At 66.8% G+C, this 27,364-nt stretch overlaps 1 protein-coding gene across 2 annotated transcripts in view; it reads left to right on the plus strand.

Moving 5' to 3' along the window:
• The first annotated feature begins 271 nt into the window (after nucleotides 1-271).
• SLC12A7 (solute carrier family 12 member 7) overlaps nucleotides 272-27,364 on the plus strand; it is a 42,159-nt gene continuing 15,066 nt past the window's right edge. For both annotated transcript variants that reach the window (XR_014326136.1, XM_082837427.1), the window contains exons 1-16: nucleotides 272-431; nucleotides 14,728-14,822; nucleotides 15,100-15,222; nucleotides 17,870-18,016; nucleotides 19,213-19,267; nucleotides 20,195-20,325; nucleotides 20,549-20,790; nucleotides 21,413-21,624; nucleotides 22,112-22,279; nucleotides 23,704-23,802; nucleotides 24,359-24,416; nucleotides 24,722-24,896; nucleotides 25,543-25,661; nucleotides 25,908-26,006; nucleotides 26,316-26,435; nucleotides 27,255-27,359. Coding sequence is in view for 1 of the 2 variants with exons in the window: in XM_082837427.1 (XP_082693553.1) it covers nucleotides 308-431; nucleotides 14,728-14,822; nucleotides 15,100-15,222; nucleotides 17,870-18,016; nucleotides 19,213-19,267; nucleotides 20,195-20,325; nucleotides 20,549-20,790; nucleotides 21,413-21,624; nucleotides 22,112-22,279; nucleotides 23,704-23,802; nucleotides 24,359-24,416; nucleotides 24,722-24,896; nucleotides 25,543-25,661; nucleotides 25,908-26,006; nucleotides 26,316-26,435; nucleotides 27,255-27,359 (2,072 nt within the window). In the remaining variant the exon portion in view is untranslated. The remainder of the gene's footprint in view (nucleotides 432-14,727; nucleotides 14,823-15,099; nucleotides 15,223-17,869; nucleotides 18,017-19,212; nucleotides 19,268-20,194; nucleotides 20,326-20,548; nucleotides 20,791-21,412; nucleotides 21,625-22,111; nucleotides 22,280-23,703; nucleotides 23,803-24,358; nucleotides 24,417-24,721; nucleotides 24,897-25,542; nucleotides 25,662-25,907; nucleotides 26,007-26,315; nucleotides 26,436-27,254; nucleotides 27,360-27,364) is intronic.

Below are 27,364 nucleotides of genomic sequence, written 5' to 3' on the forward strand. Positions count from 1 at the left end.
CAGAGGCCTGCCTGGGGCAGCGGGGGAGCGGGCTGTGCAGGAACCGAAAGTCAGCCGCTGGGGGTGGGGCGGCACTGGGGGTCCGGGGGCGCGGGCAGCGCCCGGACGCAGGCTGGGGGCGGGTCCTCAGCGGAAGGAGCCCCGCCCCGGCCCACCGAGCGCAAACTTTTCCAGGGCTCGCGGGGAAGCCAGGTGCGGTCACGTGGGGCGGGGCGGGGCGGGGGCGGACCGCGCTGACCCCGCCCCTGCGCCCTAGTCCGGCCTCGTCGGCGGGAGCGCGCGGAGTGGCCGGGGCGCCGGGCGAGCCATGCCCACCAACTTCACCGTGGTGCCTGTGGAGGCGCGGGCGGACGGCGGCCAGGATGAGGGTCCCGAGCAGACCGAGGCGCCGGGCCCCCCCGAGGGCGGTGAGCCCAACTGCCCGAGCCAGGGTGAGCGCGGCCGCACCTGCCCGCGGGACAAAGGCGGAGGCCGGGCTGCGCGGGGCTGGCGGCCGGTGGGAAGGAGAGGGGAGGGGAGGGGAGGGAGGGAGGGGAGGGAGGAGGGGGCGGCCCTGGAGGGAGGGGGTGGGGTGGGAGGCGGGGGAGGGGGAGGGAGGCCGCGGCGGAGGGGGTGGCATGGGTGGCGGGGGGGGGGGCGACCTGGGCCCGGGACGTCGCCCGAGGAAGGGGTGTGGGGCTGCTCTCCGCTCCCCCTCCCCCTGGTTCCCAGCCCGCGCCTTCCTCTCACTCCTCACTAGTTTCCACCGCTTTGCCTGCTTCTGCGGTTCCCGTCTCACCGCCCCCCACTCCTGCCGCCGAGCCCCCTCTCCAGGCTTAGTGGTGGAGGCGCTGGGCGAGGGCTTCAGGGGCGGTGGGCCGTCCTCTGCTGCGCCCCCATGCCCCCCCCCCGGGGCCTAGGAAGCACCTTTCTCCCACTCGGGGTGGGCCCCTGGGGAGGTGTGAGACGCCCTGGGTAGCTGTGGAGACCGAGGAGGGGCTCTTCCTCCGAGAGTTGCCCGGCCCCCCAGGCCCGGTGGCCGGGTGGGGTCCCCACCCGTGGTAAGGCTCCTCGGGGCAGGAGCGCCTGGCTGCTTCCTTCCCAGCCACCTCTGCTTTGCTCGTCTCTGCTCTCGGGCGGTGGGGCAAAGGGCTGCCAGTCAGATAAGCCCGGCTGACCGGGGACAGGCCGGCACTCCGGGGGGTCTTGAGCAGGAAGGACTGCAGGTCCCTGCCGGGGCGGGGGGGAGCCGCACTCAGGCTGAGGGTCCTCCTTGCCCACTTCGCTCCTGGGATCAGGAGGTCTCCGGCACTTTCACTTTCTCTTGGTGCGGGGCATCCCCAGGCCTGTTCCTCCATCATCTGGGCTCCAGGCCCGGGCTTCTCTGCAGCTGATAGGTTGGTCATCCTGAGTCCGCTGCTTCATCTGGGGCTCAGCACCTCTCTAGAAACGGAGGGTTGGGGAAGAGGTGTCCTGCTCCAGGCAGGAAAAGGGGCGAGGTCAGTGGAGGCCACAGGTCCTGGGGCCTGGCAGGAGAGGCCGGGCACCCCCTGCGGGAAGCACGCCGTCCTAGTGGGCAGGGGCGGGTCGGCAGGGTCCCGCCCCACCCCTCGGGTGCCCGCCGGCTTTCCTCTGCACGTGGGTGTGGGTGTGGGAGTGGGCACGGAGGCCGAAACCAGGCCGGACTTGAAGGCAGAGTCCGTAAGCCCAGCCTTTCTCTCACTGCGGCTCCGATTAGCGCGTCCCGGTGTGGCCTTTCCGGGCGAGCGGCGTTTCACCGGCCACCAGGAGCCGTCGTGTCCTCGGGGACCCTCAGCCCTCCCGGGTGTGCGGCCCCTGCCTGCCGGCTGCTTCTCGGACGGGCCTCGGTGGCTCTCTGTAAGCTCGGTGCCCCTGGGCCTGCGCTCAGGGCTGCCAGGAGGGCCGTGGTGTCGCCTGCCCGGCTGGCCTCGAGCCCCCAGCTGCCCTCAGTCCACGGCTCTTGGTCTCTCAGCCCTAATCCCTCTCCCGGCTCGTCTGGAACCCGCCTTGCCTGTGTGCTCTCAGAGGCGGGAGCGACGGCAAACGCTAGGTGTGGGCGTCCTGCATGCTTTTCAACAAACCCTTTAGGGTCTGAGCTGCACCTGTGACACTCAGACGAGCTGGCGCAGAACTTCAGCCTGGGAAGCCTGTGTTCTTCGCTCGTCCTCGTGTCCTTAGAGAGACAGCCGCAGAAGGCCTTGGGGAACTGGCCGGAGCCCGCTACGGGGTCGCAGGCAGGCGTGCTGCTGCCTTTCGGGGTCTGCTCAGCTGGGTTCTGAGTTTTAACGCAAGCCGTCAGACCAGTCGGTGCCCGAGAGGCCCTGTGACGCCCGCGTGACAGGGGGAGCCTGGGAAGCAGCCCCACGCCCTGCTCATTGGTGGGACAGTCCTGCGGGAGCCGGAACCGCTGCGTGGAGCCCCTTGGAAGACCCGCGTGCGGGGCCCTTACCCTGCGGTCCAGCTTGTGGCCTCATCGCAGAGCCACTGAAGTTCCTTCCTGACTCCGTGGCCGGCCTTAGAACCTCCAGGGAGGCACCTGGCTTTCTGGGTGGGCCTCCCGGTGGTGCTGGTGAAGCAGGTTTGGGGATACCCCCCCTAGGTGTACCTGGGGCTGTCGTGGGAATAGGGAGCGCGGGACGCCAGGGCGAGGGTGGGAGGGAGGTGAGGGGGGCCCGCGCTCACGTCTGCAGGCCCACCTGGCTGACCCAGAGCTTGGTGGGACAGGCCTTGGTTGTGCCTGGCCTGAGGCTGACGGCCTAGGCGGTGAGCCTGCGACATGGGGCGGCCGCCTGGGCTGCCTTTGGTCCCAGTGTCCAGGCTGGGCCTGCCGGGGAGCCCCGTTGTCAGCCTGTGAAGCCGGGGCCCGTTTCCTGGCTGTCGGAGGCTCTGGGCCTCATCAGGCTGCGGCGGCCAATACCACGTGTTGACCTTGAACTGCCCCTGCTATTTTGACCTTGGCCGTGTCCGCTCGGCAGGCCCACAGCTGGTGCTTTAGAGCTGGGAAGGTGGCCTGCGGGCAGTGAGGTGGGGGGGTCCACGTGCACCCCCAGAGGGGTGGCCCCGACCACACTGCCCCCCACCGCAGGGCCCGTGGGCTGGGCCCTGGAGGGCCGCTGTTCCTGCCGGTTCCTCCCGGGAGCTGCCCGCAGCTCTGCTGGGGCTTCCTCTTCCTTCCTTGTTCCTCTTTCTGGATTCCTTTCCCGTGATTTCATGCTCTGCCGCTCAGGTCCCGTGGGTCACCCGGGGGGCTTCTCTTGCCCCTGTGAGGGGACCCGCGCCCCCAGCCTCTGACCCAGGCAGCTCTGGGAGCATCGCCTTCGTCCTGCGGGGCTCATGGGTCACGGGGGGCGGGCTGTGTGCCGAGGCCCTGGGCGCTGGGGCGCGAGTGCGGCCGGAGAGTGGGCCCGAGGCAGAGCCTCGAGCGGCGCTCCGCCACTGGGTCCAGGGAGGAAGGGGTGCGCCATGCTGGCGCGGGGCACGTCTGAGCAGGAAGGGCAGGCGGCGCAGGCCGTCCGAAGGGCTGACCCCTGAAAATCGGTTGCACCTCATCCACCGAGGGAAGAGTGGGCGGTGCCGTGTGTCTCCCGGGGCCCGAGGGCGAGGAGGGGTCCCCCATTCTCCAGCAGCGCACAGGGCATCACCAACCAGCGGGCTCCGCCAGGTGCTGGAGCAGCAGGGAATTCCACTGACCCCCAGCCCCCAAGAGGCGCCGGGCAGAGAGGCAGTTAGCGTGCCCCAGGACGCTCGGCACAGGCAAGCCCTGCTGGCCGCTGGGGCCCTCTCCTTGCCTAACAGAGAGCCCAGCCAAGCCCACGGCTCCGCTCTGCCAGGGGCCGCCCAGGACACACACACCAGGCAGTCCTCCTGCCAGTCCTCCCAGATGCACACACACGCGCGCGTGCGCGCGGCAGGACAGCCCCACCCCAGCTGGCTCCATGCCGCCCTTCTGTGGAGTCCCCCGGGCCAGCTCAGCGCCCCATGGCGTCAGACCCTGACTCGTTGCCCCGAGGGGCCTGTCTCAGGCCGGCTCACCCCGTCCCATCCCGGGGGCTGAATTTCAGGGGACAGGCTGCTGCTGGTCCTTGTTACACACGGTCCCCTTGTGCGGCCAGGCCCACAAGAGTGCCCATGTCACTGGAGGTGGCTACACGAGCAGAGGGGGTCTGTCTGCAGGGCCAGCCGCTCTGCGCTTGAGGCCGCAGCCACCTTATGAATGGGGGCAGGTGGCCCCACCTGGGCAGAGCAGCTCCCAGTGACACGGGGCCCCCATCGCACAGAGAGCCTGCAGCTCAGAGGCCCCACTGGCCGGACGGTCACACGGCCAGGGCTTCAGAACCAGAATGGCCCCACAGCCCATGGTCTCCGCGCGGACCCCGTTGTTTTCAAATAATTGATCCCACGTGTCCCTGGCTTGGAGGTGGGCAGCGGGCTTACTCTCCGCTTGGCGGTGGTGGGGGGGAATTCTCGTGGGGCCGCTGGAGGAGGGACCTGCCTAGAGAGGGTGAGGGGCCTTGTGTGGGCCCGGGTCACCCAGGGTCTTGATTTACTGCAGCTCAGGGCATCACAGACTGAGCAGGGGGTGGCCGGGATGGCCAGGGGCGTCTGCCAGGTCGGACCCAGTAGGCGAGGGGGCTGTCCTCACTTCCCTGCCCCCGGGGGACCAGGCCGTGGAGGGAGGCCTCTGCTTAGCAGGCCTGTGGCCACAGTCCTGAGCAGACCCGAGCAGGTCCTGGCACCTGACTGGGTTGGCCCGGGCTCCTGCCCTGGGCGGTGGGTGGCCTTGGGCCGGGGGTTCCTTCCCAGGGCCGGTGTCTTCGGGGCACAGCAGCGGGACTGTGGTCATGCTCGGGGCGGACATTGGAGGCACAGGCGGATGGGAAGACGGTGCCGCTGGCTGGTCTCTGGGGGTCTCCCGTTCCCCCCTGAAGGGCTGCGCATTGCTGGGCGCGTGAGGCTGGAGGGCAGAGGCTGCTGTTTGGCGTGAGTGTCAGCTGCCGTGCGCGCAGCCAGGTGCCTTTTGGGGGCGTCCCTCTCGTAGTCACTTTGCAGCAGCGCTGCTGGCGGGGAGCAGGCGTCTGCAAGCGGCTCTGGGAGTGTGAGGCCGGCCAGGGTGACGGTCAGGGGCCGCCCGGGCTCCAGCAGGTGGCTGCCCTGGGCTCCCTTCTGGGGGACCCTGGGGCAGGGCCGCCCGGCACAGAGAGCAGAGCACAAAGGGTTGCACCTTGCTTTTATGAGGAAGCGGGAACTCCCTCTTCAGAGCAGAGGCCTGGTCTGTGCAGATAAGCCTGCAGCTTCAGCAGGACCAGCCGAAGAATGAGGCGCCCGGGTCCCCCGATCCATGGCCGCTCCTCCATCTGTGGCCCCTGGCGCCGTGTCGGCCCTGGAGCCCCGTGCCGGGAGCGCTGGTGAGGGGCCCCGTCCAGGTGCCCCTGTGGCTGGGGGGGTTTGCAGGGCCGTGCTCCTGGCCGGGAAGGGGGTGAAGTGTGGGTGCCAGGTCTTGCCTGGGGCCTTGTGCGTCTGCGTGGCCTCGCTGCGCGCCTCTGGCCAGGCTCAGTGGCAAGGCCCTGGGGCCCTGGGGCCCTGGGCTGGGTTTGTTTCCTCTTTCTTTCCTGGGGCGGTTCTCTCTCTGAGAACACAGTCGGGGAGGAGGGGGAAGCTCTGTTTCTGAGCTTCCTGAGGCTTGGGTGGGCCCTGCGACCAGCTGTGAGTCCCCGTGCTCAGGGCTGCTCTCGGGCAGAGCCCCTGGCTCCCTGTGCCTGTGGCGCTGGGGTCTCTGCTGGGTGTTGGGCCCCTGGGCCTGCGTGCACTGCTCGCAGCCAGAACTGCTTCCCGTCTAAGCGGCCTGCAGCCGCCCCACAGCCGAGCCCGTCTGGGCGTCCGCGTGTGCCTGTGGCCTGGCGCCGTCTGCGAGGCGGGGGCACCCCACGAGTCCACGTGAGCGGGACGCCCCCCCAGGGTGATGGGGAGGCCCGGTGCAGGCCCCGCGCCGTCCTGGGGGTTCTCCGTGTGCCTGTCTCCCTCTCCTGGAGCCGGCCTGTCCCAGAGGTGGCCGTGTCCTGGGCCCCATCTGGTCACGGCGCCCACGGGTCAGGCCTGGGTTCTCAGGGAGGCTCTCGGGACGGTCACTGGGGAGGGAGCCTGTGGAGCCGATATCAGAGGAGAGACGCGCCGGGTGGTTCTTGGGTTTCCTCTTCCCTCTGATGGAGGGTCTTGGCCGCAGCCCGGCAGGAGCCTGAGTCGGTAACGGGAGCCGCCCCGGGAGGCTGGTGGGGCTCCCGGCTGCCCACCTCCCGCCTTTGCCCCCGCTGGGCCGGCCCTGCCGTCCTGAGCCCTTCCCCCCACCCCCAGGCTGGCATCACGACTGCCAGTTCCCGAGGAGGGAGAGGTGGGATCGGCAGCAGACCCCGAGGGGTGGCGGGGAGCCGGGTCCCCGAGTCCACCGGAGGCCCACGCTGCCCAGGAGGGAGCGCGTCCAGCCTGGGAGGGCAGGTCCTTTGGACGGGCGGGAAGTCCCTGAAACACTTACTGTTCTGGGGGAGCAGCCCACAGAGCTGTGGTCCCCAGCCGTGCCCCGTGTGCCTCTGTGTGCTTGCACACGTGTGTTAACGTGTGTGGCTGGCTGGTTCCTCTGTGTTCTTGCCTCTTAGTAGCCGAGAATCCCGGTACTTTCCTTGTTGTCTCGACTGTGCGAGTGTCAGGTTTGAGGAGAAGGTGCCAGAGCTGGTGTCTTTGGCCCGACGGCTGGGCCGAAGCCCTTGGTTGGAGCAGCGGACGCCGGGGCGGCGGCCGTGACCTTGGTCCGGGTTGAAGGGCGGCTGTGTCCCTCCAGTGCCCGCAGCCTTCCTGAGTCCTTGTGTGCGTGCACCCCGGTCCTTGGGGTCGCCCGGGAGAACCCTCCCCCGGGCGCAGGGTGGCGGGGGCAGCTTAGCGGGCGCAGGGGCACGGCGGGGGCAGCTTAGCGGGCGCAGGGGCACGGCGGGGGCAGCTTAGCGGGCGCAGGGGCACGTCTGGGCCAGGCAGCCTCTTTCCCCTCGGTTGTGCCGCCTGCTTCTGATTTTGGCTGGGACCTGGTGTCACGGGGGGCGCTGGTGGCAGGGTGCTCCCAGAAGTGAGGGCTGTGTCATTTCCGGAAGGCCTCGCAGAGGTGCTGTGATCCGGCCCTGCCCGCCTCTCCCAGCGGACACCCGCCGCGCCCCACCAGGTGCTGGGTTCCAGGTGCCGGCACACGCGCACAGCACTCTCGGGTAGGGCGGAGCCGGCCTGCCGCCACCCGCGTGCCCGTGGTCCTGGGCCTGGACGGTGCTGCTTCCGGCCCCAGGCAGCGGGGTCTGTGCTTGGTGGGGGCAGCTGGGGGCCAGGCGCACAGGGTCACCTGGCGAAGCCCTTGGGAAGTAGCATCTCTGGACGTCTGGGCCTCCAGCCGGCAAGGTGCCCCCGCAGGCCACGCCTGAGGGTTGGGCAAGGGCCCATGGAGGTCCGAGGGGCAGGGGCACATCCACCTCCTGCCCTCTCGGCTATCGCCTGTGGGCAGGAAGTTCTCGCTCCAGAGGCCTGGGTGGGAGGCCCAGGCAGCCCTCCGGGAGAGGACGTTGGGAGGTGCCCTGGCGAGGGGCCGCGTCCCGCTGGCCGGGCTGTGGGTGGTTCCTGTCCTGTCAGTGTTTCCCCTGTCTTCGCCAGAGAACGGGTTTCTGTTTTAGCCAGAAACTTGCTGTGAAAGCACGGGAGCCCTCGACCTCAAGCATTTCCTTTTTTTCTGGCTTGAACGCCAAACGGTTTCTTCTCAGGCTGTGCCCCTCGGGGAGTCCACTGGCCCAGGTGGCCAGGCCGCTGGATTTCAGATCCAGCATTGATCCTGGCTGCAAAGCACGGAGGGCAGGGGGCAAGGGCCAGAGGGCATTAGTTAACCCCGAGGGTCGTGGAACCTAAAAACTCCGCTGCGGTGCTGAACCACTTGGAAGGGGATGCAGCCTCGGGGGCCGGCCAGTCGGACGCACTGTTAGGTTGGCAGGTGGGAGGGGGCCCCGCGGCCCCAGGGGAGGACTGCAGGCCGCCCACTGCCCGTGCCTCGGTGCAGGCCCGGCCCAGCTGACCCTCGGGAACGCCTCTGGCTCTGAGCCTCAGAGGTCACTCTCTGCTCCTCCCCTGGGAGCTCTTCCCGAAGAGAAAGAGACGGTGGTAGAAATCCCGAACGCTGGCCCGGGGGTGAGGGTGTGGGGGAGGCTGGCGCACTGGGAGGGGAGGGCTTGTGCGCAGAGGTTGCAGCGGGGCTGGCGGAGGCTGTGACCAGAGACGAGGATGCTGCACTCGGGACCCTCAGTGGGGTTGGGGCTCTGACCACTGGGTCCGGGCCTGCCGGGCTCCACTTGGCCCCCGAGCTGGCGCCCCCGTCCCGCCTGCCTCTCTGGCCTGGGCCGTTCCCTCCCGCCCCGAAGGCCCTGCTGCATTCGCTCGATGCTGAGGACGCACGCGCCTCTCCTGGTGGCTTCCTGTTCCCGCCCCCTCGTCTAGAGCACCGGGTCCCACGCTGTCCCTGGTGACCACCATGTTTACTCAGGGTTAAGTTTGCATTTCATGGAGCCAGAAACCGGGCATCAAAACGGATGTGGGAGAAGCAGATCGAGGACGGGTGGAAAGAGCAGAGGCCGCCTCGGCGGGGGGCCGTGTGTCTCCGAGGGCTGGGCGCGCGGGCTGGTGGAGGCAGCGGTGCTCTGAGCTGCGTCAGGCCTGCACCGGATGGGGAGGGTCTGCTTGGATGTGTGGCCGGCGCTTGCGGGCGCGGGGGCTTCTCAGGACGCCCGTGATGACACAAGACACACGGCCTCATGCGAAGCTCGCTGCTGCCTCCCCTCGCGGGGAGGAGGAGGGCTGCCCTGCCCACTTCGCCCCTTCCTGGCCACGGTTGCTCCCCGGGCCTTGGGCTCTTACTGCCAGGCACCCGCTGTTCCGCCCGTTTCTGGGGGCGCTCCTCGGTGGCCTTGGGCCGAGGCTGGTCTGCAGCTCTGGGTCCTGGGCCTGGTCTGGTCCGGCCTTGCTGGCCAGTCATCCTGGGAGCCCAGGGCAGGATGCCACCCCGGCCCCTGGGGGCGGTGGGCTTGGTGTGCCGTGTTCAAAAGGTGCTGCAGGTTACTGGAACTTTCTTTAGAACCTGGAGGGAGACCAGCAGGTGGGTGGACCCTAAGGCCTGGCTGGGCCGCGCTGGGAGCCACCCCTGAAGTGCTGGCTTCCTCGGGCTCCTCGAGCGCGGGGGGCGCCGGGGGCACGGGAGGGGGCTTTAAACAGGCTACTCCTAGGCTGTGACGGTGTCTCAGAGCTTCCTAGTTTTTGTGATCTGGGCAGTTCTGAGGGTTGCTGGCCAGGTGTGTTGCAGGTGCCGTCGACTGGCATCTGTCTGATGGTTTTCTCGCGGCCCGGCGGGGTGTGGGTTTAACGGGAGGCCCTGGAGGGAACGTGAATTCTCACCGGCACCGGGGCTCAGCACTGGGGTGTCCGTCAGGTTCTGCCGCGAAGCCCCTCTTTTCTGCAGCACCCCCGCCCCAGCCTTTGGAACGAGTGGATCCTGGCTTTGTGGGCGCCTCCTTTTCAGCCAGCGCCCGGTGCCGCTCTGTCCTCCTACTCAGCCTGCCGCTGCCCGCGCTGCAGGGGCGGCCAGTAAATGTACATCGTAAAGGCTTAAAAAGGTTAGTTACGGCACCTGGCTGCTGTGTCCTGGAAAAGCAAAACTCGGGTGTGCGCGCACGTCGGCAGTCCAGAGCTGGTGGTGGAGCCAGAGGCCAAGGGGCCATAAACCGAGCGGCCGGCGCTCGGGCCATGTGTTGCGTGCCCGCGGCCCCTGGGCTGTTTGAACTCACCAGCTGTGAGCGGGCTGGGGGTCACCTGTCCCAGGCTCCGGACTCCCTGGCGGGCAGCTCTGCGCACGGGCGCCCGCCCTACCCATGCCGGCGTGTGGGGCAGTGCTGTGGGCGTGTCCTGCGTGGTCGTCAGCTGTTTCTGCGCGTCACCCCCAGTTCCCTCCTGTCCCCTCGGACCCCGGGCACCTTCGGCCCCTCTTTCCTGGTGCCGAGTCCGCAGCGTGGCCGTTCTCGGGCGTCCCCAGCACACGGGCACCCCCTCCGGTTGGACGTGTCCCGGCCATGGTGTCCCGTGGGTTTACTGGACGAAGGATCCTTGTTTTAAAACCAGATCAGTCCCCTTCCTCCGTGACGAGAGGAGTGAGTCACATGCAAGGTGGCTGGGCTCTGAGGGGCCTCCCGGCCTGGCAGGGCCTCCCCGCCCACTGCGCCCGCCCGGCTGGACACTAGGGGTCCGGGGGTCCCGGGCTTGCGGGGGGCTGTGACCTTGGACCGCATCAGGCTGTGATCTCTGCGCAGTGAGCCCCACCGGCGGCGCCCCTGCCGCGTGAAAGGAGCAGGCCGAAAGCCCCACCTGTGCGCGAGGCGGGGAGCCAGCTCTGCTGGTGGTGGGGAGTGTTAATCGCGTGGCCTCCGGGCCGTTTCTGTTTGACTACACAGCTGACGCCCCAGCCCTGCCCGTCCGACAGAGCAGGTGAAAGGTGAAGGAGGCCTGAGCGCTCCTGCCCGGAGACAGCAGGTGTGGGTCCTGCCCTCCTGGCCGGCGTGGCCCAGGACACCTGACCGTCGGGGGGCCCCTCCCACATGGCCCGGCAGCCACCGCTGCGCAGCGAGGGCGCCCGGTGACCTCCGGGCTGTGTGCCCGGCGGGGGCACCACGGGGGACCCGCCCCAGGAGGACGGAGGCGGCGGGGCCGGTGAGGCGGGCGCTGCGCCCCCGGGATCCCCTCTGCTCGGGCTTGTCCTAGGTCCTCATTGTCGTGACCAAGCAGAGTACGCAGCCGGCGCAAGCCCAGGTGAGCAGCCTCCTCCCCGAAACGTGGGGGGAGGGTCTCAGCCAGAGGAGGACCCCTGCTCTTCAGAGCCGCGACCGGGCCTGGCAGGGTCGTGCCGGGTGCCATCAGAGTCCCGGTGGAGGCGGGAGGGGTGTCCACCCGGAGCCTGAGGTCTTCAGAGCCCCCAGTGTGTATCAAGGGCTCAGGCCCTGGGGGGGTTTGTACCAGTTTCCTTTGTGAAGACTTGAGTTGTAACCTGCCCCTCCCTTGAAAAATAACTGAGATTTGAGTGTTCTCCAGCGGTGAAAGCAGTTAAGGGAATTTTAAGGCTCACCCGGGTAGCTTGTGACGGTTTTGCATTTTGTGGGATGGGATCGCAGGTGTGTCCCTCAGGTAGAAGTGTTTGATTTTTTTTGTTTTTGCGGTACGCGGGCCTCTCACTGCTGTGGCCTCTCCCGTTGCGGAGCACAGGCTCCGGACGCGCAGGCTCAGCGGCCATGGCTCACGGGCCCAGCCGCTCCGCGGCATGTGGGATCTTCCCGGACCGGGGCACGAACCCGTGTCCCCTGCGTCGGCAGGCGGACTCTCAACCACTGCGCCCCCAGGGAAGCCCGAAGCGTTTGGTTTTTAACCAAGAGTCTCGGCTCCAGCAGGTCGAGGAGGAGATGCCTGCCCGAGGCTCCCTCGGGAGCCTCTTCTCTCTGCTGGGTCCCCCAGCGCTTCGGAAAGCACGCCCGAGGACTGCCTTCTCAGAAATGAAGGGAAGCGTGTTCTCGTTAAAGGATTAGCGATTAAGACGGTGGTTTACGATGGATAAGGAGACTCCCTGTTGGCCGTAACCTCTGGTGTGGGTGGTGCAGCCCCCAAACCAGGGGAGTCTGGGGGTGGGGGTGGGGATTTCCGGAGACGCTGGGGCGTGTGTTGCTGTTCCTCCGGTGCGTTTTGTGTGTGTTCCCCCATTCTCTGTGCGTTAATTCTGGTTATAAGCAGCAAGCCGGAAGACCAGAGCCTCACGGCCTGACAGCCCAGTCCTGGCCGTCCCCGGGCTTCCTGTGCACACGTGTCCAGCACACGTGTCCCCACGGGGCGGGCCATCCTGGCCTTTGTGGGGCGTTCACGGCACCGTTTCCCACTCCCCGGTCTCCACGGTCGTCCTGTGTGTAAATAAGCCACTGACGTCCGCCTGCCTCGAATCAGTTGATCCTGGCCGTCTCCCTGGGCCCCCTCGCCCAGGCGCTTCTCGCCCATTCTGCTCCTTTCCGACCCTCAGCTCCGGGCCACCCCCCGGCCCTCATCGCGGCGGATGGGCCAGCTGTCTCAGCTCCTGTTTGAGGTCGTGGTTCACTTTCCCAGCCAGCAGGAGCATCACATGCTCCAAGAAAGGTGTTGTCTCTGTGGATTGAACGTGGTTGCAGGTGCCCATCTGCCCCGTGCCCGGTGGGCATTCAGACAGACCCCCAGGGCCCCCTGGACCAGGCTGTGCTTCCCGGGCGGGGGCGGCAGGGGCACCGGGGCAGCCGGGCCTGAGCTGAGTGGAGGCCCTGTCCGTGGTGGCCGCCTCTCCCTGGACGAGAAACACAAGACCCAGGAGCCACGAATTTGTCCAAGGTTGGGGCAGAGGGAGAACCCAACACCCCTCCCGGGGTGGCCGGCACCCTGGCCTGCGTGGCTGAAGCCTGTTGACCGGGACAGAGCCGGCCTACGTGTCCTCCAGAGTCTGGTCTGCAGAGAGCTCTTTGCGGCTTCCGTTTACACCAGAAACCCAGTCGGAAACAGGATTGTTACCACCAGAAAAATACAGTCATTATCACCAGGAAGAAGGTGCCGGGCAGGAGCCCGCTTGAAGCAGGAAGGAGGGAGACAGGCTGGCGCCCTCCCGCAGACGCCTGCAGAGCGGGGGAGGGCGCTCAGGAGGGATTTCTTGTTTAATTGAATGTGGTTGCATTTTTTAAGCTTTGTTTTGACCCAACTTCAGAACTTGGACTTGAGAAAACTTTCAAGAGCACGGGATCACGTGTCATCTGCCTGAGCACTGGTCCCACCTGCCTTATGCCTCCCCCTCCCCCTTTTCACACGTTCCTTCCCGACGTGCTGAGAACAGGCAGCAGGTGCGATGCCCTTTGTGTGTTTCCTAAAACAAGCACATTTCCTCTCGTGATGCTTGTAGTACGGTTTCCAAAGTCAGGACGTTTTCATTGACTGAGGTCTTACTTAGATTTTGCCGTCAGCCCAGTAATGTCCTTTATGGAAAGCATCGGGCTGCTTCCATCTTCTTCCTCTTTCCAGAACGTTCCGGGGCCGGCCCGTGTCCTCCGAGGCCTCTGAAGAGGGCCGGTGGCTCCTTTGCTTTGCTTCAAGCTCCTCATGCTGGAATCCGGGGGCCCAGGCAGTCATGTCCTCTCCTGGGTGTCGGTCAGCCTGCGACCCTCGTGTTCGCCTTGACCCCTGGGTCGGTGGGTGGGTGGTTCTTCCTGGCACTGCCCCTGCGCCATGGTACTGAGCAGGTAGCTTGTGGGGCCGTGGTGTGGGGGGGTCCTTGCCCCGTCCCCTCCAGGTGTCGCCCCTGGTCCCAGCATCTGCTGGTGGTTCCCTCGCCAAGCGGTTCCCCGGCAACTGGCTTCCTCGGGCTTTCTGCTGCCCCTGAGCTGGTCACTGGGGCTCGGCAGTGAGGGGCACAGGGTCCGTCCGGCAGGAGGGCAGGGCTCTGCCTGCCATGCGGCCTCCGCGGGCTGGACCCTGGGAACTTTCCGGGGGGGGTCTGTGGATTTCGGGGGGACTGGACAGCTGAGTGGGGGGTGAGGGGCGATGCCTGGACCCTGGTGGCTCCCGAATTTGTGTCCGTTGTGAGGGGCAGGCACGTGAGTTCACAGGGGAGGGACCGTGGGCTCCCCTTCCCTGTGCGTCTGGGGATTTGGGTGTCACCTCTGACGGGACCCGGTGAGCAGGTGATTCCTCGCTAAGGTCATGCTCCGGGTTGCCCCAGGGCCCCTGGGGGCCTGAGAAAAGCCAGTTTGGAGCGCTTTTTCCTGGTGTCCTCGCTCGGTCCTTCTGATACCGGGCCTCATCACACGCGGAAGGCCTGTGGGTGGGGCTGACGTGCAGGTGGGCCCAGGTAGGGGTGCCGGTGTCTCCGAGCTCACCCCACGTCCCTGCTGGCGGCTTCTGGGATGGCATTGCTCCAGGTCCAGTGGGACGGGGCAGGGCTGGGAGTCAGAGCGATGCCATCGGGTTTTTCTCTCTGCTTTGATGGGGAGAACGTGGTAAGGCTCGCGTTTCAGGATCTGGGAGGAGCTCCCAGGGTGAGTCAGGGCTGACCCTTCGCTCCTCTGTGGCCTGGCCACACCGAGGGCCTTGATATAGTCTAGCTGGGGACGGCGGGCCAGGGCTTCCTGACAGAAACAGCCATGGAGACAGCAGGGCCGCGATGGGCCACCTGCCGGCCCTGCGCCTACGTGTGGGCTCCGTGACACTCCCCGCGGGGACTGTGCTCTGAGCCAATGGGGTCGCCCGTGAGGCCGCCGTAATTCACCAGGACTGGGGGGATTGGACAGCTGAAGCTGCTGTCAGAACAAAGCAGCGAACCTCTGTGCCGCCTGGTGCAAGTGCCGGTCCCCACCCCGTCCCCGCCGAGGACGGTCACGGGCCAGCCTGTCGGATCTGCTGGTCTCGAGCCGTTTGTCCCGCGGGACCCAAAAGGGCCGGGGTGGGACTTGAGGTTCCTGGACCCAGCGCCACCTTTGGCCTTCTCTCTACCTGGCCCCTCGCCCCCTGACAGATAACTTAGGAAAGTCCGAGGCACGTAGACAAGCGCCTGGCGGGCCCTCCTCCTGTTCCCTCGTGGCCTCCTTTAATTCCTTTCACATCTGAGCGGGCCCTTCCCCACAGGAGATGGAAACCCCGGGGAGAACAGCCCGTTCATCGGCAGCATGGACGTGGACGGAGAGAGAGCCTTCGAAAGGAAGAGCATGGCGCTCTTTGAGGTGGGTCACCACCCCCTGCTCTCCCCTTCAGAGCGGAGGCAGCAGTGCCCGCGAGAGAAGAGCCCGGCCTAACGGTGCCCTGGGGTCCAGGCAGGGGCCTCAGGGAGCCCCGCGGTGGGGCTGGGCCTGGGCCGTCCGGGGAGCCCCGGGGCCCTGAGCCCTGACCATTGACCCGCTGGGCACGTAGAGCGGGAGCCCTGCTGGGAGGTTGGTTTGGTCGGTCTGGGGCGTCTCGGGGTGGGGGGGCTCACTAACTCCACGCCTCGGCCCCAAACAGGAGGAGATGGACAGCAACCCCATGGTGTCCTCGCTGCTCAACAAGCTGGCCAACTACACCAACCTGAGCCAGGGCGTGGTGGAACACGAGGAGGCCGAAGACAGCCGGCGGCGCCAGGCCAAGGTGCCCCAGCCCAGCCCCGCCCCGCGCCAGGGCTGCCCTCCCCCACCGGATCCCCTGGAACCCCCCCCCTTCGCTTCTCAGTCGCGGGACTTGTCCTGCTGCCACCTTCCTGGGAGCCTTATTTCTGAGGGTTTACCTCTGGGAGCCTCTCCTAAGATGCGCCCAGCTCTCCGAGGATTCTGTGCAGAGACCTTGGGGCGGTTCCGTAAGCCCAGCCTGCCGAGCTGCGCGCAGTGCGTAGGGGAGATCGGGACCCGAGCGGGCGGCTCCTGGCCTCTGTCCCCAGGGCACCCGGGAGCCTGTGCCAGAGGCTGACGCAGGCCACCCGTGACCCTCAGCACGACCGTGTGTGGCCAGGTGGGCGGGTTTGGCGGGATGACCCGGCCGCCCCACCCCCGGGCATGGGTCCGTGGGAGCGGCCCTTGTTGTCCCTCTGACCAGGGGGCACAGAGATGGGGGGTCGGTCCCCCAAAAGTGCCTTCTCCAGGGTCTGGGCGCCTCTAGTATCTTGGGCCTCGTAACCGGCCAGGTTGATCCTTCAAAGCTGCCTTTTATGGGAGTGCCGGGGGCCCCGTCACGGCCTTTCAGGACAACTCAGGGTCATCTCGCCACTGTACAGGGCCGGGCCAGGCGGGTGGGGGCCCCGCGCCCGTGAGACTGGAGGGTTTGCTTCTGGTGTTTCACGGTCCTTGAGCCAAAGGCAGGGGCCGGGGCCGCTCTCAGCTTGTGTTGCCCTCACCCTTCTCCACCGTCCTGCGCCCGCGGCCAGGAACCGCCACGCTTCCGTCATCCACAAACAGGACACGGGTCCGCGGGGGGGCGGGCTGCCCTGGACACTGGCGCTCAGGGCCCAGGCGTGAAACGCCAGCTGCCGGGTGCTGTCCAGGCCTCAGGCCGAGTCTGCCCGAGGCTTCTGACCCACCTCCACGCTCCCCGGGCGCCCCCTTGGGTTACTTCCCCGGGGTCTCTGCTCCATGCCAGCCCCATGCCAGCTCTCTCGCTGCGGGCATTCCTGTGGGTCGACCTTCCATTCTCACCCTGAGAAGCCCCCCGGCTTCCTTTGAGGGGGGTCCGCCTTTCGGCCCAGCGAGCGGGCTGGGCCACGTCTCCCCAGCCTCCACAGGACGCCTCGTTTCAGGCAGCATGGCCCCTTTCACAGGAAATGTTTTCAAAGCAGATCTTTCCAGCTTTTTTTCCTTTTATTCACCTAAGTTTAAGCAGCTTCCCCATTCAACGTTCTCTTGCTTTTTTAGCCAGGTGTCCCCAAATCCCGGCTGTGTAGCCTGACGCTGCCGTCGCGCTGGCCGGCGGGCAGGACGGGCTGGCCCCCGGCCTCGTTCCCGAGCTCCCCTCTGGGCAGCTTTGCTCGGCTGTAGTCTGTCTGGGGTTACGGAAGACGTTTCTGTCAGGCACCCTCCTGCGGTTACCCCGCGGCGGGGTGACCCTCTCCCAGGCCGCATCTGGTCGGCTGTGCTGCGGGGCCTTCGGGAAGGGGGTCGCTCACAGGGGGCTCGTCCTCTCTGAACTCTCGCTGGGTCCCCTCCCCTCGCTGGGCACTTCCTGCAGGTGGGTCAAGACGCGGCAGATTTCTCTCTGGACTTGGTGCCTCTGCGCCCTTGCAGCCTAGGGAGTGGTGGCCGGTCCCTAACCCTTCCTTCCGGCCTCTCGTTTCTCCCCACTTGGCGCTCTCCTGAGGACTGGGCTGCAGTCGCTGCGGGCAGAGCCCCGGTCGGCTTGCTCCTCGTCTTTTCTCCAACTTCCCCACCTTCCCGCTGTGCCCCTGATGGAGGGGGCGCCGAGCCCTTCTCTCCCCTCCCTTCCCCCGGGGCAGTGACGTGGTTTTGCCCCTGCCCCCCTGCTCCTGGGCAGTGAGGGTGTTGCCCAAATCTTGGCCTCTGTACGCCAGTGCTGAATAGAAATACGGAGACAGTTTTGGAGGAAAGAGAAAGAGTAGCTTTATTTCTTTGCCAGGCAAAGAGGGAACACAGCGGGCTAGCGCCTCGGGAACTGCCCACCCTGCAGGGGTAGTCTTACAGTGGTCAAGGAGCAGGGCGTGGTCAGCTCGTGGAGCAGGGCGTGGTCAGCTCGTGGACAGCTCTCGGATTGGTTGGCATCAAGGTGAAGCTTCAAGCATCGTCCGCCTTCTGGTTTCGGCCGGTCTGGGGTGTGTGTGCTTGTGGCCAGCAGGTTCCATCTGCAGGTTCCATCTGGTGGGCGTCTGCTTCCCGCAGAAACAACTAGGAAGGTGTGTCAGGCCTTTATGTGTTTCGGGGAACCGGGAGTTCGTGACTCTGAGACGCGGCAGAATTACAGTCTGAATTACTGCCAGTTCCCCAGGCCAACAGCTATTGTCTGTCTCTATTGATACGTCTTCACGTTTCCCAGTCATTCACTCTTGAGTCAGACGAGGACCCAGGGGCTTGTACACGGTTTCAGGGGGTCCTACTGTGGGTTCTGTCCCAGCCCTGGCCTCCCGTCAGCCGCTTTCCGCGTGGCTGAAGCTGGGCCTTTGCTGGTCTTCGTTCGTCTCCCTGTCCCCTGACCTCTTCACAGGCTCTGGGCCCCACGGTGTGGACTCGGCGCCCGGCGGGGGCGGGGGGCTCTGGGAGGCGCTGCCGGCCCCGGAACCTGCTCCGCTCTCTTGCAGAGCCCCCGCATGGGCACCCTCATCGGCGTCTACCTGCCGTGCCTGCAGAACATCCTGGGTGTCATCCTCTTCCTGCGCCTGACCTGGATCGTGGGGGCGGCCGGCGTCCTGGAGTCCTTCCTCATCGTGTCCATGTGCTGCACCTGCGTGAGTGGGGCGGGGGCGGCTGGACGTCGGGGCTTTCCGGGGTCCCCGGCCCCAAGGGCACCCCTCACCTGCGCTGGTGTGGGCGCAGGTCAGCACCCGGCTGCTGACGGGCCGGGGGCAGTCTCGTGGGCCTGCCTCCGCAGAAGCCGAGGGTCAGCGTCCCCTGGTGGCCACCACTCACGGCCATCCCGTCCTGCATTTAGACCACGTCCCCTGCCCGCTGGTGACGCGTTCAGCCCTGCACCCGGCTCACCAGGCCCTCCTCCACGTGGCCTCCGCACCCACGTCCCCGTCTGCCTTAGCGGCCCAGGAGCTTTTTCTTGCGACAGCTTGTCGTGCCTGGTTCAACCCCTAAGTGGCCCTCAGCACCTGCCCCCCCCCGCCTCCCTCCTCCCCTTTCTCCATCGCTGTTACGAGGAGGGTGACTCCGCTGCTCTGAGCCCCCCAAGTGCCACCTGCCTGAAAGAATCCAACGACGCAGATGAGCCAGGGTCCCCTCGACCCCAGCCTGCTGCCCTGCCTGTCCCCCAGCTGCGTCCCCCGGCCGCCCCGGGCCGCCTCTGTGTCCACGGCCTTCCCGCTCCTGTGCTGTCGTGTCTGAAGGTCTTGCCTGAAGGCTCTCGCTGTTGCGCACGTGCTGCATTCGCTTAATGAGCCTGGAAGTGTCTTTGGAGCGATCACCCCGCCTCTCCCCCAATAAGAGCCGATGAAAAGCAGGAGACAGAGCAGGGCCTCTGTCAAGGTAGAAATGTCCCTGGCAGGAGCCAGCCAGGTGGGCGCTGAGGCTGCAGGCTTCCCGGGGCTGTTTCTTCCGGCCCTCGGGTTCTGAAGTAATTGCGCCCCAGCCCACAGGTGTGGCCGCTTTCCTGCGCAGCGGGTGAGAAGGCCCGCCCTGGACAGGCTCTGACAGTCCCCCAGCCCCGTGGGGTGGGGGCCTACAGGGCGTCCCCCTGGAAGCAGGAGGCGGTCCCGAGTCGGGTGTTTCCTGGGGGGCTCACGGGAGCTCGGCTTTGGGGGTTAGTGGGAGAGAGCAGGGCTGCGGTCCCGAGCATGATGGCGCCCGGTTACCCAGCAGCGCTCTGAGGTCGGCAGCCGGGAGTCGGCAGGCGGGCGCCGCCCCAGGCCTGGTGCCGTCCGCCTCCCGGGGTGGCTCTTGGAAATGCTCGTTCTTCTGAAAGGCCCCCGTCTTTCTGCAGACGATGCTGACCGCAATCTCCATGAGTGCGATCGCGACCAATGGCATGGTCCCAGGTGAGGGTGCCGCGGGGAGTGAGCGAGCGGGCTCCGCTGTGGACGGAGCGTGACGGTCACCCTTCACCCCGGGTGGCGGCAGAGGGCGGGTCCCAGCGCGGACACGCCCTCACCCGCCTGCAGGATGGATCCCCACATCTGGAGGGGCGGACATCCCCATGGTGCGGCCAGCCCCTTCCCTTCCGGAGGCCCCGTCGGCAGTGACCCTGCCGTTGGGCAGCGGAACTCAGGCGGCTCCCGGCCCCCACCTGCACCTGACGCTCCCCCCGCGTGCCCCCCCGTCGAGGGCACAGTGGGGCTTTTCTAAGGCCAGGGAGGGGTGACCCCTGCGGCTCGTCCCCCAGCGCCTGCCCGTGCGCTTGGGGTCCCTGAGAAATTGGGGTTCTCCTCGGGGAGTCTACGTAATGCCTCCAGGGATTTTCTTGTCGCGTTCACGCTGTCCACTGCTTGCTCTTGGGGGGGGGCTGCACCCTGAGGCGTCCTCCAGGTGCCCAGTGTCACGCACGGTCCCTGGTCAGTGTCCGAGTGGGGTCTCAGCCGGCCGACAGGACGAGCGGGGACGGGCTGGCGAGGCCGTGGGTGTCACTGTGTCTGTAGGTGTGACACACAAAGGATGACTGACGAGCTCTTGGTATTTTAAATCTTCTTGGCGAAAGCTGAGTTGAGGTTTCGGGTGTGATGTCAGCCGCAGGCCTCGTACGGGCACGGCCGTCGGGGTCCAGGCCCCTGACTGTGGCTCGCTCTCCTTTAGTCACAGCTTCCAAAGACGGCCGCCAGCAGGGGGAGGGCGCCGGTGGACGCAGGCGCGTGTCCCCACCCTCGCGGCCGGGCTCCCCGCTCCGCGGACGAGGCCGTCTGCCCCGGGAGTCTGTGCTCGCGGTCGGCGGCAGGTCCGTAACCCGCTGCTCCCGTTTGGCGTGTTTGCAGCGGGCGGCTCCTACTACATGATATCGCGGTCTCTGGGGCCGGAGTTCGGGGGCGCCGTGGGCCTCTGCTTCTACCTGGGCACCACGTTCGCGGGGGCCATGTACATTTTGGGGACCATTGAGATTTTTTTGGTAAGTGCTATGTTTCGGGCGGGTTCCCTTGTCCAGGCCGCAGACGCGCGACCTGGGGGTGTGTCCCAGAGGCGTCTGCTGGCGTGGAGGCTCACAGGGCGGGGGGAGCCCGGTGCCGCGCCCCCTCAGAGAGGGCCCGTTGGGAGGTGCAGGGGCGCGCCTGGCCCCGCGCTCCCGTGCGGTCGTCTTGGGGAGGGGTGGGTGACTGCGCTTTGCCCTGCAGACCTACATCTCCCCCAGCGCGGCCATCGTGCGGGCTGAGGGGGCGGGCGGCGAGGCCACAGCCCTGCTGCACAACATGCGTGTGTACGGGACCTGCACGCTGGCCCTCATGGCCACGGTGGTCTTCGTGGGCGTCAAGTACGTCAACAAGTTGGCCCTGGTGTTCCTGGCCTGCGTCGTGCTGTCCATCCTTGCCATCTATGCCGGCGTCATCAAGACCGCCTTCGACCCACCTGACATCCCGTGAGTCCTCTGCCCGGCTCCGGGCCGGCTTCCGGCCCAGTCTGTGGCCCGGGCCTTAACCGCTGACCACGTTGGCTGGGCTGGGCGCGGCGCCCTGTGTCCGCAGACGTGCCCACTCTAGCCAGGTCGAGGGCGAACAGGTCACGGTGCTCTCGTGGCCGTGCTGTCTGCGAGGATAGGACAGGCCTGGTGACTCCAGCAGCACCGAGCTCCTCCCGGCCATGGCCCTGTCCTCATGGAAGCCCCTGAGCAGGGTCTTCTCTTGTCCCCTTCCGGGAGAGGATGCTGCGCGAAACGGGGTAGCTCCAGAGCGAGCGCACGAGCCCCTATGCGGCCCCACTGGGCTGGGCCAGGAGGAGCCCGGGGTGGGGGGCGGCCGCTCTGCGCACGTGGACACGCCACGCGGGCCATTCACTCCGCGTCAGGCGCCCCAGAGCGGAGGGCGGCAGGACGGACCGGGGCCCGGTGCTGCCAGAAACCTGCCGAGGGCCGGTCCCTCACACGAATGCCCTTGTTGCCCTGAGTGGAGGGGATCCGAAGCGCCTCACGAGGGACCTGCAAACTCCACTCGGTTACGGAGAAGAGCGGTGGGCGAGGCGTCTTACCCCCTGCTCCCACCCAGGGTCTGTCTGCTGGGGAACCGCACGCTGTCCCGACGTAGCTTCGACGTCTGTGCCAAAGTCCACGCCACCAACAATGGCTCGGTGACCACTGCGCTCTGGGGCCTCTTCTGCAACGGCTCCACGGCCGGCATCTCCTGCGACCAGTACTTTGCCCAGAACAACGTCACGGAGGTCCAGGGCATCCCCGGCGTGGTCAGCGGCGTCCTCCTGGGTGAGCGTCCGGCGGGTCTCCGCCGGGGCCGGGCCTTCTGAGCCCAGTCCCTTGGGTCCTGTCCTTCTGCCCAACCTGTGGCCACGTCACCCCGCCCCCAGCTGCTGGCCCACTGGGGTCCCTCTGGGCTGATTCTCCCCAGAGCCATAGACGCCAGGCGAATCTTGCAGGCAGCAGGTAAGGGCTTCAGAGTTGACCCTTTATCTTTAGAATTGCAAAGCGGCAGGCAACAACATGAAATAATTAACGGGTGGGGTCCCTCAGGCAGCTCGTCAGGGGTACGAGGTCAGTTTTTTCATCAGACTTGACTTAAGGACCAAAATCTGTCATTCAGAGATCAGGAGAGGATGGTTTTCTTAGAGGGCAGTTTCTCCGGGTCAGTCGTCCTTGTCCTGGTGTGAAGTTGGAGGCTGGGGTGGGGATGGGCACCCGACGCCGGAGCCCTGATGGCAGGTGTGGAGTCTCGTGACGCGCCTGTTCCCCCCAGATAACCTGTGGAGTGCCTACGCGGAGAAGGGGGTGTTTGTGGAGAAGAAGGGCGTGCCCTCGGTGCCCGTGCCGGAGGAGAGCAGGGCGGGCGGGCTGCCCTACGTGCTCACCGACATCACGACCTACTTCACCATGCTGGTCGGCATCTACTTCCCCTCCGTGACCGGTGAGGCCGCGGCGCTCCCGGCGGGTCAGGGCCCCGTCGGCTCCAACACGCCCGCCCCCGCCCCGTCTCTCTTTTCCTTTTGGCTCAAAGACGAGCTTCGGGGTCTCCGTTCCCCACGTGTCTGAGCCGGGGGCTCAGGAGCTGTGGGCGTCAAGGGGCTTGTCCGTGTTCTTGTGAGAGACCCGGGTTATTCGGAGTGGCCCTGCGACCTTGACCCTTAGCAGTGGACCCGAGGGCCGTCAGAGGCCGGGAACTGCAGCGTCCTTGTCCTTATAAGAGAGTCTGCTGACCGCCCAGAGGGCCCCGGTGCACAGTCCGCCACACGTGCACACACACACACACACACTGGTCCGCACGCTCACACACGCACCCGTGGGCGCACACCTGCTCCTGGGGGCTCCTCAGCCTGGCGCAGCACAGTGGAGCCCCGGCCCCCCAGGCTGGCGCTGGCCGACCGAGGGGCCCGGGGCCACCCTCGCGCCTGGCCCCCGCCCAGGCCTGTCCCCACGCTCCGGGAGGCTGGCCTGCCAGGGGCTGCTTGCCCTGCGCCGAACGTCACCTCCGCCTTCCCCGAGGCCCCGGTGCCACCTGGACGGGCGTGGGGGGGTGTGGACCCGGCCCCTGGGGGGCCTTTCTCCTGTACTCCTGTCCCCCCGCTGTCAGTGATCAGGGTGGGGAGACCTCCTCTGTGGATGTGGGTCTTTCCACGCCCCGTGGCACGCCCACGGGCTCTCTGCTGGCGCGTCAGGCCACGCCTGGGATAGGATCACAGGTGTCGAACGAACCTGCCGCCACCTGGATTTTCTTTGATCCCAGTAGGAATCACTTACACTTTATGTGCCAAGTGGAGTGACCGGTGCGGGGTGGGGGGCGGCGGCGGCGGCGGCAGAGGCGGTGGCCAGTCACCGCGTGGGAAGGAGGAGGGTTGAGGCCAGCGAGGAGTCTGTGCTGAGGCTGAGCTACGCTCTGACCCAGGCCTGGCCCCAGAAGTGAGTCAGCACTTGGCCTCACTCTCCAGGAAGTTTCTCACTCCCGGCCACGGGGATCAACAGAGATCACAGTGGGGATGCGGTCGGGGCCGATACACTCGGAGGCCAGGTCTGGTCTTGGCGTCCGTGGCGAGTGTCTGGGATGAGCCGTGCCCTAGCCTCCACCGTGACTTACTTCACAGCTGGGCTGGCTGTCCCCGTGGAGAGTGTGGGGGACATTGGGGCACCTGCCCACGTGCCCTGCAGCAGCCTGCCCAAGACGTGAAGAGAGGTCCAGCCTGGCTCTGTGAGGCCCGGCGTGCAGGCTGCGGGTCTCTCCTTCGTGTCGTGAGGAAGTCCCAGGCCCGTTCTGACTCTGCCCCAGATGGGCCAGGGTGGCATCTCCCAGGCGCCATCAGTACCTGTGACCCATCCGTTCTCCCTCCATCTCCGTAGGCATCATGGCGGGCTCTAACCGGTCCGGGGACCTCAAGGACGCCCAGAAGTCCATCCCCACTGGAACCATCCTGGCCATCGTGACCACGTCTTTCATTTGTATCTTTGGGGGGTCGAGCGTGGGGGCCGGGTGCTGAGGGTCGATGGCTCTGTGCCCTTCTCCACTCACTGCCGGGCCCTGTGTGCCTCCGGGCGGGCCTCCCTGCTTTGGGTAGTTCTGGCCCAACACCCGTTCTCAGGGGGGGCTGGGCTGGCGTTGGCCTGACTTAGGAAAATAAACAGACTCCTGGACGCCAGCCTGGGCTGGTGGTAGAACATGGCTTTGTCCGAGAACCGCGCGTAGTAACCACACTGTGACGTGTCACTAACGTGTAGCCACGCGTGTGCTCACGTCACGGTCTTGTTAGGTGGGCTCACTGGCTTTGAGGTGCCAGCGGAGCCCTTCTCACTGAGCTCATCCCTTTCCAGCCGGCGAGGTCTCCAGCCCGGTGCCTGTGGTGGTCACCCTGCAGGCCAGGCCCATCGTGACTGACCTGAGGTCCCCAGAGCAAGGACACGGCCCGGGGCCCAGGGCGGGGTGGGCAGGGTGTGGGGTCGGTCCAGGGCGGGTTCAGCTACTGCGTCGTGCCCGCCGCGTCCTTGACCCGAGCCGCAGACCTGTCCTGCATTGTGCTCTTCGGGGCTTGCATCGAAGGCGTGGTCTTACGGGATAAGTACGTTTCATTTACGGCTTCTGGGGGCTTCCGGGGCCAGGGCTGGATTTCTCGAAGGTGATTTTAGCTTTGAGATTGAGAACCCCAGGATTTCTAGCTTTGTCGCAGGTGGCGCTGTGGCCACGTGTTGGGGTCCGATCTGTGCATCTGTCTCCCGCTCAAGCCTGGAGCTGGGGGCCCGCACAGTGACCTCAGACCCCGGTAGAGCTGGGGTGCGGGAGCTCCCGGGAGAGGCCGTTCCCACTCAGCAGGTGGGAGGAGGCTTCTGTCTCCAGCTCGTGTCTGAAAGCTCGCCGCCCCTCCAGGTTCGGGGAGGCCCTGCAGGGGAACCTCGTCATTGGCATGCTGGCCTGGCCGTCCCCCTGGGTCATCGTCATTGGGTCCTTCTTCTCCACCTGTGGGGCTGGCCTGCAGAGCCTGACGGGGGCCCCACGCCTGCTGCAGGCCATCGCCCGGGACGGCATCATCCCTTTCCTTCAGGTGAGCCCGCTGCTGAGAGCGGGAACCGCCCCCACCACTCCCCCCCGGAAGGAGCGCGTCAGGAGGGGCCAGAGATCCTGCCCGGCAGCGTGATGTTTACGGTTGAAGATGGTGGGACCCACATCCCCGCCTCCAGACTGGCAGCCCACCCCGAGGCCTGCATTTCTGTTCCACCCTGTGTCTGCTGCATGTTCTGAATTTCCCTTCTCAGGACTGCTGCGCAGGGGGAAGGCTGGTGGGAAAGCCTCCTGAGCCCTGCCCTCCCGCAGGGCTGTGCTCCAGGACCCAGGGCCTGCAGCCGGGCCCTCACAGAATCCTCCCAGCGGGTGTGTGCCGTGGGGAGAGCCCCGTCCAGTGCTCGAGGGTGTCGCCTCCTTGCCTGCGCTCGATGAGGGCGTCTGGGGTCTGACGGTACCTGGGCCGCCGTCTGCCCTCTGGGTGTCGGGCTTTCTTCCTGGACGTGGCTGGGTGAGGTCCAGGCCATGTCGTGAAAAGTCCGTCTGTTTCTGCCGCAACTCCGAGACCGCTTTCGGGTTGGACCCGACTAGCTCGGCTTCTCGCCTGAACACGAGCTCTTTCTCCTGCGTCCTACGCCCGCCGCGGCCACCTGCCTGTGGCCCCAGCCCACCCGCCTTTCTCCTGGCAGGTGTTTGGCCACGGGAAGGCCAACGGGGAGCCCACGTGGGCCCTGCTGCTGACGGCCCTGATCTGTGAGACCGGCATCCTCATTGCCTCTCTGGACAGTGTGGCCCCCATTCTCTCCATGTGAGTGGCCACTGGCCCCGTTGGCAGCCACTCTTGGGACGTGAGGCCCCTGCTCAGGGGACGGCAGACGGGAGGGCATAGGGCAGAGGAGGGGGCCAGGCGGTGGATGACGGGGCAGGCGGACCCCACGGGAGGGGACCGCGATGTGGGCAAGGGGGCTCCCGGGGGAGGTGGCGGCGGCTCAGGCAGCTCAGTGGGACCCTGCGGGACCTGGCCCGCCCCTCACGCCGCTGTTCACGTCCCCAGGTTTTTCCTCATGTGCTACATGTTCGTGAACCTGGCCTGCGCCCTGCAGACCCTGTTGCGCACACCCAACTGGCGCCCGCGCTTCAAGTATTACCACTGGTGAGTGGCCGTGGGGAGCCCGGTCCCCTCCCTTCTCTGGGGCACGCGGTGCGTCTTGGGGGCCAGCTGCCACCTGGGTCCCTGGCTAGCCTTCGTGGGACCAGCCCGGTCTCCGAGCCGGGTCTCTTGTAGGCGCCTCGGGGCCGTTTCAGCCCTTGGGATGGTCCGGGGGGAGAAGCCGGTCCAGCGTCCTTGCTGTGGTCTTGAGACCAAAGCAGGGTTTCTGCTGGGGCCCGAGGCGGCTGCTCAGGTGCCGGCCTGGGGGTCCGGGCGGTGAGGTGGGCCCCCTCTGAGCTGCGTGTCCCCCAGGACGCTCTCCTTCCTGGGCATGAGCCTGTGCTTCGCCCTGATGTTCATCTGCTCCTGGTACTACGCGCTCTGCGCCATGCTCATTGCCGGCTGCATCTACAAGTACATCGAGTACCGTGGGTGAGCTGCTGCCGGCCCCTCTCCCGGGTGAGGGCTCAGGGGCCTCTAGCGGCGGAGGGGTCAAAGCCCACGCCTCCTGCTGGGGGCTGCGTGGATTTCGGCCTGTAGCTCCTAACCAGTGGATGGCCACGTTTACGCTTTCTAATTGACTCCACGTTGGTTACGACGTTTCGTCAGGTTTATTTACGTGTATCTGTGTGTAAGTATAACGTACTTTTTTAGCAGTGCTCCTTGTAAACTTTGAAATCTATTTAACGGTAGCACTGATGTGCAATGGATTTTCAGAAATAGTCGTTTCTGAAAGGTACACCGTAAAAAACCGAAACGGTGGGCATCTCAGAGCCCCTGGTCCGTCACTGGGGCATTTCCCCTGGACCCCCTGGACCCCTCCAGGGGGCGAGGCCCTGGGGAGGTGGGACCTGGGGTGGGTTTCTCAGGGCACGGGGGGTGGGAGGGCCTCCAGGGACACTGCCTGAAGTCCCTCCCAGCTCTTCCAGGGTGGCTTGGAAGGAGGGTCTGGGGGCCGTGACCACTCCTGCTGGTGAGCCGGGCCACGGCCTGTGAGTCAGAGTCCCCCCCCCCACCCCACATCCTCTCCTTCCTCTGCCCCATCGACGGCCCCGACTCTGAGATGCCGCGTGGGTGCCAGTGCCGCCGCCACCCTCCCTGTGCCACCAGGTGCCCCTCCCCATGTCCTGCTGCTTCGTACTCCCGCCCGTTCTGGGGAGCCCCCTCCTCTGTCACAGGAGCGCCGAGAGGCCCTGAGTGGCCACCTGGGTGCGCTGTGGGCGGGGCCTCACCACTGCACCCCCACCGCAGGGCCGAGAAGGAGTGGGGCGACGGCATCCGGGGGCTGTCGCTGAATGCCGCCCGCTACGCCCTGCTGCACGTGGAGCACGGCCCCCTCCACACCAAGAACTGGAGGTGAG

The sequence above is a fragment of the Leucopleurus acutus genome (genome assembly GCF_964270905.1).
Source record: "Leucopleurus acutus genome assembly, chromosome: 3".
Lineage (NCBI taxonomy): Eukaryota > Metazoa > Chordata > Mammalia > Artiodactyla > Delphinidae > Leucopleurus > Leucopleurus acutus.